Raw genomic sequence first — 17,235 nt, 5'->3', positions numbered from 1 at the left:
GGGGGGGGTGAAACGATGTAAGAGTAAGGGGTAATGGGGGTGAAACGATGTAAGAGTAGGGATAGTGGGAGGTAAAATGACGCAAGAGAACGGAGGTTAATGGGGGGTGAAAAGATGCAAGAGTAGGGGATGTTAATGGAGGTAATGTGATATAAGAGTGAGGGTTCTGTAACTTTTGGGGGCGGGGTAAAATCTAAAAATTCCCCCCACTACCCCCTCACTACGCCGCAGAGGTATACCTAATTAGTGAAGGGCAAATATGGCCGGTCTCTGTATCCTGTGTTCGTTTGTTTTTCCAATGCTAATACATTGAAAATGCAACAATTATGCGAAAAATGGCTACTTCAGCAAAAAAAGGCAAGGGTGAAGGGAATTGCGCAACACGTGTGCGCAAAAGTGTTCAAATTTCGGCCACGAAAATAAAGTACAGTTATGTATTCCATTTTTTTAAATTAATTGTTACTAGTATTACTTGTCAAAGGACTTCTACTCCGGTTCATTGATTCTACACCAGCTTATCAACTGGAATATATGCCAAAAATTTCGGATGTGATAAATGGGGGAAAACTGATGGATAGCGGGAAAAGTGATGGATAACGATCCAAACATTCAAAATTTCAAAGGAATTGTTTTTATTGCCTATGCATTTCAATTAGAAATAATCAAAACTAAGTGTGGCTATGGTTTTTGTGGCTATGGGGCGTACATCATATATTTCACAAAAAAGATTTGGCCAGTCCCACATTTACAGTCACTCAGCTGCATTCGGTGGTTTTTCGAGCTGAAATACTCAAGCAATTGTCAGAAATTTTAATTAAGTCTGGTTGAAAGCGACTTCTTCGAGATTTTTCGATTTGATTTTTGTGGTTCATCCCTCCTCCTTTTCATTCCCAGCTGGGGACCGGCATTTGCGGAAAAATTATTCAAATTTTTCAAACATTTCAAACATCTTTTAGCGTCTCAAAAATTTCAAAAATCTTTTAGCGTCTCAAAAATTACAAACATCTTTTAGCGTCTCAAATATTTCAAATACCTTTAAGCGTCTCAAACTTTGCCGGAATGTAACCAGAGGGATGTGGGGTTGTGGCTTAATTGTGCAGGGGGAGGGGGTGGTGTGTGCACAAACCGAAAAGATCCGCATTTGTTTGTCAGAAGTTTAAATGTCACTAAATCAAAATAAACATCATACAAAAGACACACAAGGTTGGATGACACTAAGGTTGTTAAAATTGTTTTGAAACAAGTGTACCGAGAAGTGAGTGAGGTGATATTCAGAGAGCCGCTGCATTTAAATTTGGTTGCACAATTAATCTGTAATCCTCATCTGGGCTGTTGTTTTTCACAGTTGTTACCAGCGTTTTTTTAGCAGCGTCAAAACGCAACCTCTACATTTGGCGATTTTGATCATTCATATAGCAATATATTGTTTTTCCAGTTCTAGGATATCCCCTTTTTCACCACGATATTCGTCCACGAGGTAAGTGGGGATGTTGCCATTTTTCGTTGCTTTTAAAGCATATCTGATCAGGTATTTGCTCTCCGTTACAGCGAACGCTTTTCTCTGCTGCTCGTTCACGGAAAAAAACTCATTTGACACCTGTGTTGAGAACTTCTTGCCGTCCAAACGATTTCTACGTTTGATTGTTGTCAACAAGAAGAACAACATAACAGCATCTGCCGTTTGCTGAGGAAATTCAATTTAAACGTTTTCTGGTAGTTCTCTTCGTGGCTTTCATTGGCGAGGCTGACAAGACGAACTGGAATCTTTGTTGATACTGATTCCTTGTCCAATCTCATCAACTTTGCCACCACACAGCAATATCGAAATCTGTATGCCACCGAAGATATGCGGCATTTCCTTTTGTCATCGAAAACCAAATCGGAGACCTTGACAATTCCATTCATGAATGGGATGAATGTCAAGGGGGATGACTTCTCTTCAGATTCAGATTGTATGCTTGTGAGAAAAGTAGTAAATGGGTTGGCTGGAGCAACGTAGCGCTCTGATTAAAAATTAGCTGAAACAGAAAACCATTTGAGAAAATTTTGATCAGCTGTGTTATTTTCTGAATTATCCCTGTTATGTTTTTGCTGACTGGAGATTGAAAATACAGTGAGATACATAAGTTTTTCAATCCCGACAATTCAGGTGTTTCAGGCTTTCACTTATGTTCAAGCTTTTTTTTCTAGAGATAATTTTATAAACATTTGAAAAACGTACATTTTGTTGTCGAGGGCGTACGCTCATTCACTTTCCTTCCAGCTTAGCATGAGCGAAATGCAAGGACATCAATCATCGACGAACAATTGCGAAGAGGAGCAGTGAAGACTAGCAATCCCTCTCTGCAGTGTATGTCGGTTCAAATAGAGCATCAACAAGAGCCCGACGTAATTGACTACCAGGAAGTGAGACCTTCAAACTGGACGTGCATGCGAGACTGGCGCCTGGCGCGATCTTTAGCTTCATCACATTCCATTGAAAAAAAAAACGGAAAATAGTCTTCTTGAATTACCATAGAGATGAAGAAGTCATAAGGCGAAAATCGAGAAACTCAGTTGATGGCATTTTTTTCCATAATACTAATTTGAAACTGAGGGATCCCGCTCATGAATCATTCCGTTTTCTTTTCTGTAGCCCAAGGATCCTTGTCCAGTGGCTGCTCATGGCAATCCTTGCCGTAATGGGCCTGCCGTGTGTTTTATGCATTTTCGAATTGGCCAATTTTTGCGACATTCGGCAAGCTCATCGGATATCTTAATTGCCACACTTTTGGACCACCGCTGGTTTCTCACTGCAACTTCCCACGAAGATTTGAACCTTTGATAGCTGTTTCTTTCCAAATTTCTATCAGAGGATCCAGCACTTGAATGTTTTTGTTAATTTTAAGTTAAATTTAAAATGATAGCATGGAGAGGTTTTCGAAGAGATGATAGACTATTAAGACAAGAGGTCTAACCAACAAGACATCTAACCATGAGTTCTAACCAATTGTCCAGTTGACAAATACTAAGCGCGCTTTGTTTCTAAATGCTTCATACAAGTGGAAAAACTGGACAACTTTGAGGCTTATGTGCCTAACTGTAAGCCAAAATTTTGCAGGGTTCAACTTCCATTGTCATGAAAACAAGACCATGTGACGCACCTATTTGATGTCACGACGGTTTTTCTGCATTCACTAATTTTTAAAAAAAAAAGTGCGTCGGGAACAGCCACGAGAAATTGCGCAACTCAAATGAGATGAAGAGAAGGTAGTACGCCGACTACTTAGATCAATTTATGGCTTAAGACAGGCTAAAAACTGTTTGCCGAATTTTCTAATGAAGCAAGGGTTCACCAAGAGAAGAGATGTTCCATGCTTGTTTGCCGGAGCAGAGAGTGATGTTTACTCTTTCACAGTGCACTGTGTTGACGATTTCTTAGTACAATCAAGAAACGCGACAGTGATCTCTGATGTCACGAAAACACTAAAAGCAATGTTTCACATAGAAGGCAGGAGCGACTACATTGGATCCTGAACCTTCGAATCTATCTAACTTGTTTTTGTTTGCAGACTTCATGAGGAAATAGGACGGAGACGTCAGTGAACTTTAATCCAAGTAGGAAGGAAGGTTTTTTGGGGCACACCGAAGGAGACAACGGATACATGGTGTACATACCCAACATACGCAAAGTGGTGGCTTTTCCAAATGGAGAAGTAATAAGGCGCCAATCGAGAAACTCTGTTGATGGCATTTTTTTTCTCCTTAACACTAATTTGAAACTGAGAGATCCTGCACATGAATCATTCTGTTTTCTTTTCTTTAGCCTAATGATCCTTGTCCAGTGGCTGCTCCTGGCAACCCTGGCCGTAACGGGCCTGCCTTGTGTTTTATGCATTTTCGAATCGGCCAATTTTTGCGACATTCGGCAAGCTCATCGGATATCTTATTTGCCACATTTTTGGACCACCGCTGGTTTCTCACTGCAACTTCCCACGAAGAAGATTTGAACCCTTTGATATTTAATTCTTTCCAAATTTTTGTCAGTGGATCCAGCACTTGAATGTTTTTGTTAACTTTAGGTTAACTTTAAAATGATAGCATGGAGAGGTTTTTGAAGAGATGGGAGACTATGATGACAAGAGGTCTAACCAACAAGACATCTAACCAATTGTCCAGTTGACAGATACAAAGTGCTTTCTGTGGCTAAATGCTTCATACAAGTGGAAAGACTGGACAACCTTGAGTCTTTTGTGCCTAACTGTAAGCCAAAAAATTGCAGGATTCTACTTCCATTTTCAGCAAAACAAGATCATGTGAAGCACCTATTTGATGTCACGACGGTTTTTCTGCCTTCAGCAATTTAACAAAAAGGGCTGCGGGAACAGCACGCGAAATTGCGAAACTCAATTGAGATAAAGAGCAGGTAGTACGCCGACTACTTAGATCATTTTATGGCTTAAAAAAAGCTAAAAAATTAGTTGACGAATTTTCTATGGAAGCAAGGGTTCACCAAATAAAGGATGTTCCATGCTTGTTTGCAAGAGCAGAGAAGGATGTTTACTCTTTCACAGTGTTCTGTATTGACGGTATCTTAGTACAACCAAGAAACGCGACAGTGATATCTGATGTCACGAAAACACTGAAAGCAGTGTTTCACATAGAAGACAGGAGAGATTACACTGGTTCCTGAACCTTCGAATCTATTTAACTTGTTTTTGTTTCCACAGACTTCATGAGGAAATAGGACAGAGACGTCAGCGAACTTTAATCCAAAGAAATGCAAGGAAAGTTTTTGGGTTACACTGAAGGAGACAACAGGTACATGGTGTACGTATCCAACACACGCATAGTGGTGGCAGTTTGAGACGTGATCATCATGAAATCCGATGTGGGCTCATTCCCTGAATACACAGAGACGCCCGACCTACTAGATGAGGAGTAAAAGCAGCTAGGGATCTGGCACCCAGATGATAGTCTTCAAGACCATGACCTCCAACAAGAGACACGAGTTTAGAATAATCCTCATTTTTTGGAGAGGTCAGGACCCATGTTCTTTTGACTGAGGGTGACTATGTGGAAACCAAAACAGTCTACGAAGCCAAGCAAGGTGACGATTGGGCCTGCGACACCAGTCAATAAAGGAGTGAGACTACACACAGACAGGGACGTCATACCTTGCAAGTGGGTCTAGAAAATGGAAATGGGACCCAGTGGTAAGGTTGTCGTTTACAAAGCACGCTATGTGGCAAAATGCTTCAATCAAGTGGAGGGACTAGACAACCTTGAGACTTTAGTGCCTCTCTGTCTTTAAGCCCGAGATATTAAAAGGAACGCAAACTAAGAGTTGACCAAGAAGGCTCCATAAAAACAATGCTTGAGTGGTTCCATATGGCTCAATGCAAATCCTCAAGAGCTCCAGTTGACTTGAAATTGAAACATCAGACAGCACATAATAGAGATGGAGAAGTGGATCGAAAGATTTAGAGGAGCTTGGTTGGATCACTTTCTTATCTGGTCAAACAAACGAGGCCAGAAGTCATGCTCAATGTCAACAATCTGTCATACACTCGAAAGCAACTCTCAATCAACACTGGCTATGCGGAAAACGAATCCAGCAAAATAATCAAGATTCGAAGGGTTTAAAAATTACTTACACAAAAAATCTATTTATGATTCAGTAAGGAAATTGATGCACACTGGTCTGTTGATGTGAACGACACAAAATCAAGGACGGGCTATTACTGCAAGCTCAACGGGCGTGGCGCATCACTCAGTTGGTGTGTCAAAAAGCGGATTACAGTTGCTCTTCCTTCATCATATGCAGAAAATCAGGGCATGGTAGCAGATGTTCATGGAGCATTGTATCTGAAACAACTTCGGGAGGATATCGGCATCCTACACAATCATCTAATAGCAATTGGAGATTACAAATAGAGTTAAATCAAATTTTGGCCAAACAGCCAGTCATGAACGAGACGAGCAAATACATTGAGACAAAATTTCACTTAGTTCCGGACAAGAGGGAAGATGGAACCATTTCAATTCATTATGTTCCTTCTGACAAAATGAAAGCCAACATCTTCAAAAAATCTTTTACCCGTATTGAAGGTGGAAACATTCAAGACAGTTTTGATGGAAACAGATTCTACATAATCTGCTGCTCAAGTCGGAGTAGGGACGTTAGAGTTTGGATCAAACTAAAGACTTTAACTTAAATAGAACTATGAGAAAAAAGTTTAACTTACAAAATTATTAAGACAAAAGACAATTGATTGTAGTCACAAAATTTTGATAACTAAATTGTCAATAAATTTACCAGATAAATTTGAAACCAGATAACTATTATTGGGTGAAATTATTGATGTAAAATCTTCCAAGAATGTCTTGAATGATTATGATAGCACTGGAAATGTGAAAGAAATCATTGAGATCTTTTTATGGTATCCCCTGCAACATATTTCCAGAAAATTTGCAGATGCTATTCATTTTGGGTAATCCTTGAGACACCCACTATAAATCAAGATGCTATTAATAGTTTCGTATCTTGATCTTTTCGCACTGATAATGGGTATATACAGCTGATTTTTGAGCCTTTCTTCATCCTCAAAATCAAATCTCAATCTTTATCTAATAATTAGATCTGTCCTGTAAATCTCTAAATTCTAGTTTAAAATATCATTTACGTTATTCTCTCAAATTTGATAAATTATTTTTTTTACTTAGTTAAAAAAAAATTTTTATTCCGCTTGCGAAAATCCATAACCCAACATATAACACCGGTTTTTCCGTTATCATGAACTATTTAATGCTATAAGAAAGCTTTTCAGCAAAATGTATATTTAATCGACATAATGTTTGCCTGATTTTATCTACCATCACTTTTCCCTGCAAATAATTGTCATTTATATTTATAAATTTGTTCATGTTGAGCGTTGCTTTTATTATTCAAATCACCTGCTTTTTTAATAATTTGTTTTTAATTAAATTCAAGTTGATCAAGTGAATGGCATGTCCCATAATAACGTTTTCCTTTCTAGTTAGTTAAAGCAATATCAGCCCTAACAATATCATGAGGCCTATTTTTGTTGAAATTCTATCGGAAAATGATAACAAGAGATTTGCATATAGCTGGTAACAAATTTTTTGCAAACTGTGAATTAGGTTTAAAAACAGGTATAGTTAGTCACAGGGCCCCCTAAAACTCTTCGCTTTGATTTAATTTCCCGAGTGGGCGCCTGTGAAAGGATTTAAGCCACGTAAAAGTGAGATATCACGCTGGTGTAGTTGCAATGCTATGCTATGTATTTATAAAAAATGCATCACTTCTCCGAATAGAGCTGTTGTAGAGTACCATTACAAGTGAGAGGGGACGCAATCAGGTCAGTCAAGCGTCACCTTTGATCACATGTGATTGCAATCAACTTGAATTACCTGTTTGATATTTTATTCCACCCATCAATTCAAGATGCTCCTTACAACCCCCTTTACCAAACCAGCCCCCTCCCCTTTTCGCTTTTCTCCTTTTCACGTACACGCACCACTCCCCCATTTCACTCCTAAACCTCTACTAATTTCCCCGCGAGCTCCAAAATAACGTGTTTTCCGTATACCCACGTACTATATAGCTGTTATGGATTTTGTTTTTCTTCAATTTACAGCCAGGCCTGAATTTTGCATGGAATAACACCACCTCACTGGAGGTCTAAAAATTCTCCCTTAACGTCCGCAGCAGTTGTTTTTAATCTTTTAAACTGTTTTAAAGCCTATTCATTCCTGCTTGTAATATTTTACCCCTTCTGTGGAATTTTTCCACCTTTGTCGTCAACAGAATTATCAACGAGCTAGCTCTTTAAGTTTGAATTTCCGCATTATGATATGCGAGCACACGTTGTGAAGAGCCATTTATAAATTATAAACGTTGAGATTAAAATTAGAGCAAAATTTGGTTAGAATAACATTATTTTTTTATACGTTTGCTTGGTAATCAGCACACTACTTTACCTCTGTCATACATATGATAGATTACCACCTTTTTTGTCACACTTGAACTGATAAAACCTGGGGGAAATTCATAGCTTATCTTGTGAAAAAACATTTAATATTTGCTTAATTTTGCTCCAACAGAACCAGAAATTCTGCTACCTATTAGCAGCCATTTTGTGTTCTCCAATTTAGCCTAGCTTCCTTTGGGGTCAAATTTCTTTTGAGAATATATTTGCGTTAGAAACAGAAACTTGATATTATTAACACGAAATGGGAAAATTTCTGAACTCAAAGAGTTACAGATTTTGCATTGGAGTTCTCAGAACGATAGTTATCACATCAGTACTATCAGGTTAGTAGTAATATTTTTGTAATAATTTTTTAGCAACGTGATTTGAAAATAACAATTCCATGTTTCAGTTCGAGAAAGCTGTCAGCAATCCGACACAGCCAGGTAGCCACAAGCTTGAAAATTTTAAGTTTTTCTTCACAGAAAACGTACTCCTTTAACAACTCCGAGTTTTTTGCTGTTTCTTTTGTTCAAAGCTACAATTTCAGTGTGTACAGTGCTCGGAAATTGACTGACAACAAACTATCACAATTCCGACAACTGTGCTCCAATAGTAGAAATATTGCGCTGCAGCCAATCGAAAATCACGAAAAGATATGCCTATTGTTTTGAGACAATAAGAGTGCGGGTTGGTAATGCCCGTTTGCACACCATTTTGTGACCTCTAGTAAAAAAAAGAAGACCAAATTTTTGTCAAAACTCATTTGCTAAGGAACGTTAGGTTGGTTTCTAAGGTTTCAGGTTTTAGTTTTTTTTCGTCGCCTCTGAGTTGATAGAAGAAAGGAAGAAAATAAAGGCTTATATATGAAGTCGTTGTGGTATTTATACACACATAAAATGTTCCAAGAGGGATCGTGAAGTCTGTTAGTTCTTTTCTAGAAAAAAAAACTAAACAAAATTTAACGAGTAGTTCATTAAAGAAACCGAAACACATAATTTGCAGATTTGCTGACGTTCATGTAATTTGATCATTTCTCTAATTAATTTCTCCTTAAATTTGTTTTTTGTTTTTTTCTTTCCGGATTTCTTTTGGCAGCTTGTTCCCTAATCAAATATATCTTTCAACACCTTATGGGAAAGTCAAGATTCTAGCTGAATAAAAAAATTCTTGCAGCAATTGAAAATGTTTTAATATTTATTTTACGCAATAGCAGGACAAAAACTTTGGAGCAATTTGGAACTTTGGTGCTGAGCATTGGAAAGTGCACAAAATAACTTAAATTTTTGCAAATGTTCGTTGTTAACAACTTTCCTATAGAGGAAGTTAAAATCTGCCCATGTTCGGGTCCCACTATTATCCACTACTGGTCCAGTATAATTTCACTGTTCAACTAATCCCGCTAGTAATTCGTTGAAGTCCCACTATAATGAAAATTTCACTCGCGTTTCCCCATTAATCCAGAGATCTCAAGACTTCTTATTTGAAATCTTTGAAATGGTGACTTAAAGCGTTTTAGGTGACTTAATTAATGCTGAAAATTTATAGTAGTAGCAGTTGTAACAGGACTGAACTATTACGAAAGTATACGATTAGCGTGTTCGAAGCAAGTTGTACTAACATTCTGCCCTATTGATAGTAATTGATATTACGGTTCTATATGACCTAATCTGAACCACGAACTTAGTTTTCTTTTGTTGTGAATTCGTTTTAATTCTTGGTGCCTTTTGAAACCAATAATTATATCGGTTCAATTTTGAATAGTAGTTTCTATCTTTACACCAATGTTTTTTTTGAAAAAAGCCTGTTGTAGGTCAAAATTTCCGTATAAGGAAACATTATCAGTTGCATTTTGTGATTCAATATCTCAAATGTTTTTTTTTTCAAAATCAAATACTCTAAAGACCAGCGTTCTACCCATTACATATTCAAACAATATGCGAAACGAGGCAAAAAAATGTACATTTATAATGAACAAAAAAGTAGTAACACATTAACTCGACATCAATCTCAGGTCAGAGAATTGTTTTGTCGTGGGAAAAGATTCATCGCATATTGCTCAAAAGTGAAAACAAAGTTTTTTTGCACAGAACGCTATCAAAAAATTTCACTACAAGTAGGATTTTTTGACAAAAAATGAAAAGAAACATTTTCTGAACAATTTTTGAACAAGTTTTATTCAACGAAGCAGTTGTAATTTGAGTTTTCTCATCAAAAATTTAACTTCCTTCCAGTTCATATGATTAAATGTTAAATCTACAATTACAAGGAAACAAAAATATATTTTTGAAAAAATATATAATCCAATTGAATCAATGCATACCTTTTCAGACTCAAGTAAAGAACATCATACGAAATCTTGACAAAAAAGCTGCTCTCAAACTTATGACAAGGGAAGTTCTACGCCGCCCAGTTCGTTTCAGTGGTTTCAAATCTGCCCGGATGTAAAGTTTTTGCTGTTAATTTTAGTGAACTGTAGATTCCGCAATACTGTAGATTACCTTCGCCTTATCAATTTAATTAAGACCATTTGCTAGTCTTAGCTTCCATCTCATGGAAAATTTCGATTACAAGAAACAAATTTTAGTTGAAAACTTGTGCTTCTTTACCAGCTATATGTCCTTTAGTGGCACAAGTATAGAACTTCAGCAAAAATTATTTAGCTTTTAATCTTAATTTATACATTGATCCGTCTATTTGCATGTCAATGCTCAACCCTCAATTTTTGAAGTCAGCTATCTCTACAGAATTCCAGAACGCCAATTATTCCATTGAAGATTGACATCATGAGTTTGTTGTTAATCATGCAGAATATCCAACGGATACCAGAAATCTCACCCAGTATTTCAGTGTAGAATTAACTTAAAAGCTTGTTGTTAAATATAGCCTGCACCAACGCATTTGTAAGTCGACATATAAAAACTAACATGGTTTCAATAGGAAATTAGGTACTGCGCGGCCCTCATAGCACTTGTTTTCTAATGCGCAAACACCTTTCCCGCATGCTGGAACAGAAGCGAGAATAAATACTGGTCTATGTAGACCCCATCGTTGGTTCAAATTTCGTTGATCAGATCACACCGTCTGAGACTTGGATGGTCTCTGTATCTGGACTCGGTTTTTAATACAATCGGTTGTCACTATCTTCGACCAACCCAATAAGGTTGGTTGGCTTGAGGTTTTTGTTTTGCTGCAGATCGCCACTTCTGCCGGTTAATACAAATCGGCCAACACTCGTGAGAAAATTGATCTCATATGAGATATGCATAAGCCTGACTGTAACCAAAGAGAATTCGATGATCAAAAAATTATTCTGCGTTTGATGATTAGGGAAGGAAAAAACGTATTCAGTGACTGATCAATTCCTAAAGACCGCGTACATATCTTCCATATAACTTTCGACTAACCGTTCCAAAGGTAGTATGTTGCAAATACGTTGAATATTCATCTGGTTCCCATATTCATCTGTTTAAATAGATATTCATCAATCCCTTCTTCACTCGATGCCGCAGTGTACTCGGTAAATTCCGTTTATCTGCAGTAGAATACACCCCGTTGTCGCTGATCATTTTGCTCGGCTCATTTCTTCGTGCAAAAAATGTATGATTTTTTAGACAACTATCTACATCGGATTTAGGCACCACTGCGATATTTAACGTTCTCGCAGTTGGACATAAAAACAAAAGACAGCATCGCCCTTCTTCATATTAAAGTGAATAACCCAAAGTAGTTCACGCCAGTATATATAAAGGCTGTTGAACCATTTAGCTGCTCGTCTGGCAAATCTGCTTTTAGTCCAGCTATCGTTTGCACTCTGCCAATTCTGCAGGTTACAGACTTGTTTTTCATTGAACGTAGGGCATAAACCTTCATCTTTGCTGGACATCGTTCCTCCGTAAGTATTACATTCGTATCAAATGATCTTGAGTTAAGTTCGTATGAATAACTAAAAAGCTTGATGACTCCATTGAAAAGAAATGAGTGCACTTTAAGGAAGCACATTCAATTTTTGCCTACTTGGTCTTGGCTTCAAATAAGTAAATCGCCATCAGGAAACTGTGAGAGTTGTAGAACTTTTCTGCAATTTTAGAACTATGTTTTCAGCTTTGAGAGACTTCGTGTCACCTAATTGTTATGTTTGTGGTAACTTGAAGATGACTGCTCTTGCTTTTACTCTTTCATCAACTCTTACTAAGAATTTGGCTAGTTTCTGTTTGCACAAAGATAGCTCTAAGTGTGCCATCCAGTTTTCACTAGCCTGTAGAAAATACTGAATTGTCCCCACAGATTGATAAACTTGTTACTTTCGAGTTGTGTCTTCAAAACCTATTCTGGCTATTCTCCTCCTAATCATTTCATCCACTAAGACCTGTGAGCCACACTCTTTTTCTGATTTCTTTATTGATGATTCCTCTAGTGGCAAGTTCTGCTAGGTTGTTGATACCGCTCAAATATATCTTTCCAGTGCTCAAAATCACTTGTACCCAGTATATCAGCCACTCGATTGGGCATAACACCTCGTCTATACAACGGGAGCTGTGTATACACTGATGTCTTCTTGTTGGGTTTCACCTAAAAGATACAATTATTTATGTTCATTTTAAGTTCTTCGACTATCTGTTCTTTTAATGGGAATCCCAAGACTGCTGCTTGTAGTTCCCAGAACGGAATTGTGCAATGTCTCATCATTTTCACTCTGCTTTTTCCAAAAAGAAGCCACGTCGACTAAATTTTCCGCTATTTGAGAACGTAGATAGCCTGTTGCTTACATGTCACTTAACGCATGAAGATTGGTTTTGTCCCCCCCGTTTTGAATTATATTCTACCAATGCCGGTCATGATCACAATTGGAAAACGTTCTTCCCATTTCAGTAATCCTGCTTCTTCCCCATGCTTCCTTTCCTTATCGCAGTTTTGTCCATTAGCTGTCCACTCACTTTCCAGAAGTTGCCGCTGGGTATCAAGAAAGGGAGCAAACAATCTGATGGGATCAAACGAAGAATAAACTATTTTCAGAGTCTTTCTCTGAGTTATGAGCGCTTCAAGTTCTCCACTGGGTACGACTGCAGGTTTGAAGACTATCATCAATATCATTCCGTTGTAGTCCAAGAACTGAGGATCCCTCTGTAATATGTTTCAATTTAACTAATTTCGTGTTGCGGGTTGTTTTTGAGTCCTTTGGTGTTGCTTAGGTAACTGCTTTGTTGTTGCTAATCCACTTCTTCAGTGCAAATCAATGGCGCGAGGGAAGATGATGCAATTGATTGAAAATTTTGATTGCCTCTTCATGGTTTACAACTGGTTTGATGAAATTATTCATGTAGAAGCTGTTAAACATTGCCTTTTCTGCGTTTGGATGCAATTCTTTGTTATCTAGTCCTATTAGCTTGAGAGCATTATTTGCACAAATTGGAGATATCTTAGCTCCAAACAGATAACGCGGATGTTCTTATATTTTAACAGTTTCGTTAGAACTTGGACGTCTTTCTAGGTAATAAAATATTCACGTGCGTCATTTGCTTGTTCAGTGGTCTGATGGGAGTTCTAGGCACTTGAAGGCTGCCATCAATAACAAGCCATTGTAGTCCAAGCACCGAGAAGCCCTTTGTATATAGTTAAACATCAATTTGCTTCCAATTGCGGATCGATTCCAAGATTTTGAGGCTTGCCACAGACACCGCATTGCTGTTGCTTATCCATTTCTTCAACTTGCATCCATAGTGAAGAAAGAAGATTGTAGAAAATTGAAGACCTCAAATATTTCGTCTGGTGTTTCAACTGAATTCAAAATCTTGTAGAAGTAGAGTTTTTATTTAACTTTTTCTGATGTAATTCGATATTTTTTACTTGTTATTGAGTCCCTCTCGCATGAGAGCGTAATTTACGCAAATTAAAAAACTCTTTGTTGCAAAAACTTCCACTTGCAGAAACATCCATTTGATATTGACTGTCAGTGTTATTGATCATTCGTCAAAAATCTGAATATAGATCAACTAAATCTATGTGCAGATAAATTCCTGCTAATGTTTTTTGGTTTGAGCATACTTCTTTGCATTTTGATGCAGCATTGCAAACATATCTCATTTTTTAATATTTTCTATAGCAGCAGATAGTGAGGTAAGTGCCATTCTTTTCCAACAGTTGTGTTCATTTGGGATTCGTTCTGTATCTTTTATAATTATTTATTGAATATGCGTCTATCAACTAACGATTGAAAAATTGGGTTTGGTTCCCTTCGATGTTTTTTGCTCCAATGAATGAATCCAACCCAATCTTCTGTGAGGTCAAAATAACAATTTTTTTGCCCTTATTGGGTTCGCTGAGTTAATAACCGTTTTTCTAATTCTGAACAGCAAGAAGCTCAATTCGTGTTCTTATCTTGTTGCCGAATGGGTTTTGTAGCTTAAAAGGATTTTGGCCAAAGAAGATGCCAAGCTCAATAAAAAGGTAGCTAATTGAGAAGAAAATCAAATGGTGGAAGCTTCCCTTCTCAGATGTGTTTCGCAATGAGCATGCCGGGTGTGCAAACGCTTCGATTGAGTGCACCATCAAAGGAAGATCCTATATTTTTAAAGAATCTTATCAAGATTCTTTATCCTCTTTTCCTCTTTTCAAGTCCTCCCGTTTATACCAGCTGTGTTGAACGTAAGATTGCTGCCTGGTAATCCCAACTATTTGTGGCAACTTTGCTGGATAAATGAAATTATCAGCCCACTATAGAGCAAAGCTTATGTGTTCTGCCTGTTGACACCCTTCTGTATTGAGAAAGTGACTTTCACAGGAAAACTAGTAACTTTGTCACTCTTATCGACTGATGCTGCGCATAAGATGACTGCGTGATTGCATTCGACCACTTCGTCTTCTGTATTATGCAATCAATTTGGCTTTTTCGTGAACATTTTTTAGCGCTCGCGCTGGTTTGACAATACATAATTGCATGTTTTTACCCTACACATCTATATCATAGGCGTTGGTTCCTCACAGTAGCACACCATCAATCACAATTACGGTTCTTATTGATGGAAAGTTACAAATTCAGTTTTTTTTAGTTCCATTAGCTAATCCTCCCTTCACCAATGCAATTCTAGATAGCATTTTTTCAGAAAAAAAAACAGATTATGCCAAATTTCATCAACATAGAACTAACTCTTCCCTTTGAGAACTTGAGCTAGCTTAGGTGTAGACATTAAGTTTTGAGCTCAATTGCAGATCACCACGTTCTTAAGTCAATTGGCTCGCCCTTGAAGAACTCCCCAGCTTTACATTGATTCCCTCAAACGAGGCCCTGGAAAATTTCTCTGCTGAATAATCCAAAAGCAGCATAGAACAGTCCAGTATAACCCATTTCTTCTTTTTTTACTTTGTTTTGGCTGCTGTTTGTACAGTTTTCAGATGGCTCATTGCCTCTGAGTCTTGTTTTGTTTGTGGACCCAAAGTAGCAAGCAACAAACTAGAGACCTCCGGCCCTTTGAGCGTTTATTATCGAAGTTTCAACCTCAGAAAAAGTGATTTACTGCCACCTGAATATAGACTGGGGTATAAAATAACAGTTCTAGGTAAGCTCTCAGGACTTGAACGTTTAATGATTAATCGCGCAAATCCTGACATCATGAGAAAAGGATGCAGGATGTGTCGGCTCTGGGACGGCATCGAAGCGAGACCGTGATTTATCTGATTTGTCTGGTTTTTCCAATTTCTCTGGACACTTTGAGACATCTCTCTTTTTTTGGTTCCAGATGACAAACAATTCGCCCGCGTTGGTCAACTTCGAACCAACAACGTCAGTTTCTGTCGCCGTTCAATTCGTTTTGCGTTTTAGCGCATAGCGCACACTCTTCTTCCAGTAGACAATGCATAGATTGGGGTTTCTTCTATTGCTGTTCCTGCTTTAGGTTTCTTCATCCAAATTGAGTCTTCTACAGTCCAGTTTTCGCTTTGAAATCGAAATGGAATTCCTTCGTGCGACCTCTAAGCTTTCGCTGTGCTGAAAATGTTTTCAAAGGTTTTCCGTATACCGACCATTCACTACTGTTCCTTTTTTAACGTTTGAGCTCCTGAATTCTCCTTTGGGATGTTATCGTTACGCTGACCTGCGCTCATTGTTTTGATCACGTTGCTTTGTTCTGCTTTCTTTGCAGGCTAAGTACTATTGCTTACAGATCCGAGGATTGAAAATCTATGTCCACTTTTAGCTTTCTTGGTTGCTTTAGCTGTTTTTTCTAAACAATCGCTGGTTAGAATGCATCATGTTTTGACGCAGTGTTGTTTCAGGGAGTTGCTCCTCTAAGATTTGAACAGTGTGTATATATTGAATGTTTAGTTTGTTGAATCTATCTGATCATTGAAATGTTTCTCAGCTAAGACTGTGTTAACTGTGAACTCTTTCCCCCAGATCTTAATTTTTTCTATTGTATTTAAATCTCGCTGTTGACTGAGACTGTTCTTTTTTGATTACGCTTGATCTGCTTTGTTGCTGTTTGCTTTTGCTTTACATATTCGCACTGCAAAGATTCGCACTTCAAAATTTGTGATGAGTTATCTTTTTCAATTGGGTTATTTGGCTGTGAACTCTTTTGATCCGTTCGATGTAGATTGCAAGGGACTTTACACTCTCTTTATCAATTTGGAGAGCAAATTTTTCCCATGGTCCTGTTCGGCAGACCCAATTATGACAAAGCAAGCTTCACACCGGCCAATTCGTTCCACTGACTGCCACTCTGTCAGGATAATACTTTTTTGCAGTTAACTTTTGTTAACTAAGTGACCCACTATAATGCAGGTTACCGTTGCAAAACAAATTTATTTTATTGCTCTCTGCTAATATAGTTTTTCACTCTTTGGTAGTTTCTTCAATATCAAATTGGACTGGGTTTACCATAGATCACACAATACGGAATCTCATTAATAAAAAAGTTGCACTCCGATAAAGAAGCAAATCGAAGACAAAGATTTATGTATTAGACCTGTTTATACAAAAATATAGAACACTAAATATAAGCAGCGTTTAGCTTTTTTATACACAAATCATAATACTAGAAGCCGGGGTTAGCCACAGCTGAGTTGGAGTTGAATAAATTTGCAGACACAGGAGACGATAACATACATCTTACAGCTAAAGTAAATTTTGTTTTCACAATATGAATTTAAGTCGGAGTAATACTGCCGTAGAGTTTTAACTTTTGCTTCGTGAAGATTGGGGATGCTTACTTACTTTTGTTTTTCAGTATAGTTCAATTTTTTTAATGATTGTATATTCTTTAAA

The 17,235-nt window shown here is 37.7% G+C and overlaps 1 protein-coding gene across 1 annotated transcript in view; it reads left to right on the top strand.

Moving 5' to 3' along the window:
- Nucleotides 1-7,238: 7,238 nt before the first annotated feature.
- Nucleotides 7,239-17,235, top strand: part of LOC142339998 (lysosome-associated membrane glycoprotein 5-like) — a 27,976-nt gene continuing 17,979 nt past the window's right edge. Inside the window, exons 1-2 of the mRNA XM_075390386.1 lie at nt 7,239-8,317; nt 8,386-8,419. Of these exons, the coding sequence (XP_075246501.1) occupies nt 8,236-8,317; nt 8,386-8,419 (116 nt within the window). The 5' untranslated portion in view covers nt 7,239-8,235. The remainder of the gene's footprint in view (nt 8,318-8,385; nt 8,420-17,235) is intronic.

This window comes from Convolutriloba macropyga, chromosome 5 (assembly GCF_964194025.1).
Source record: "Convolutriloba macropyga chromosome 5, txConMacr16.3, whole genome shotgun sequence".
Classification (NCBI taxonomy): domain Eukaryota; kingdom Metazoa; phylum Xenacoelomorpha; order Acoela; family Convolutidae; genus Convolutriloba; species Convolutriloba macropyga.
The sequence above is the reverse complement of the archived record's forward strand: the minus strand, read 5'-3'. Positions and strand labels throughout refer to the sequence as shown.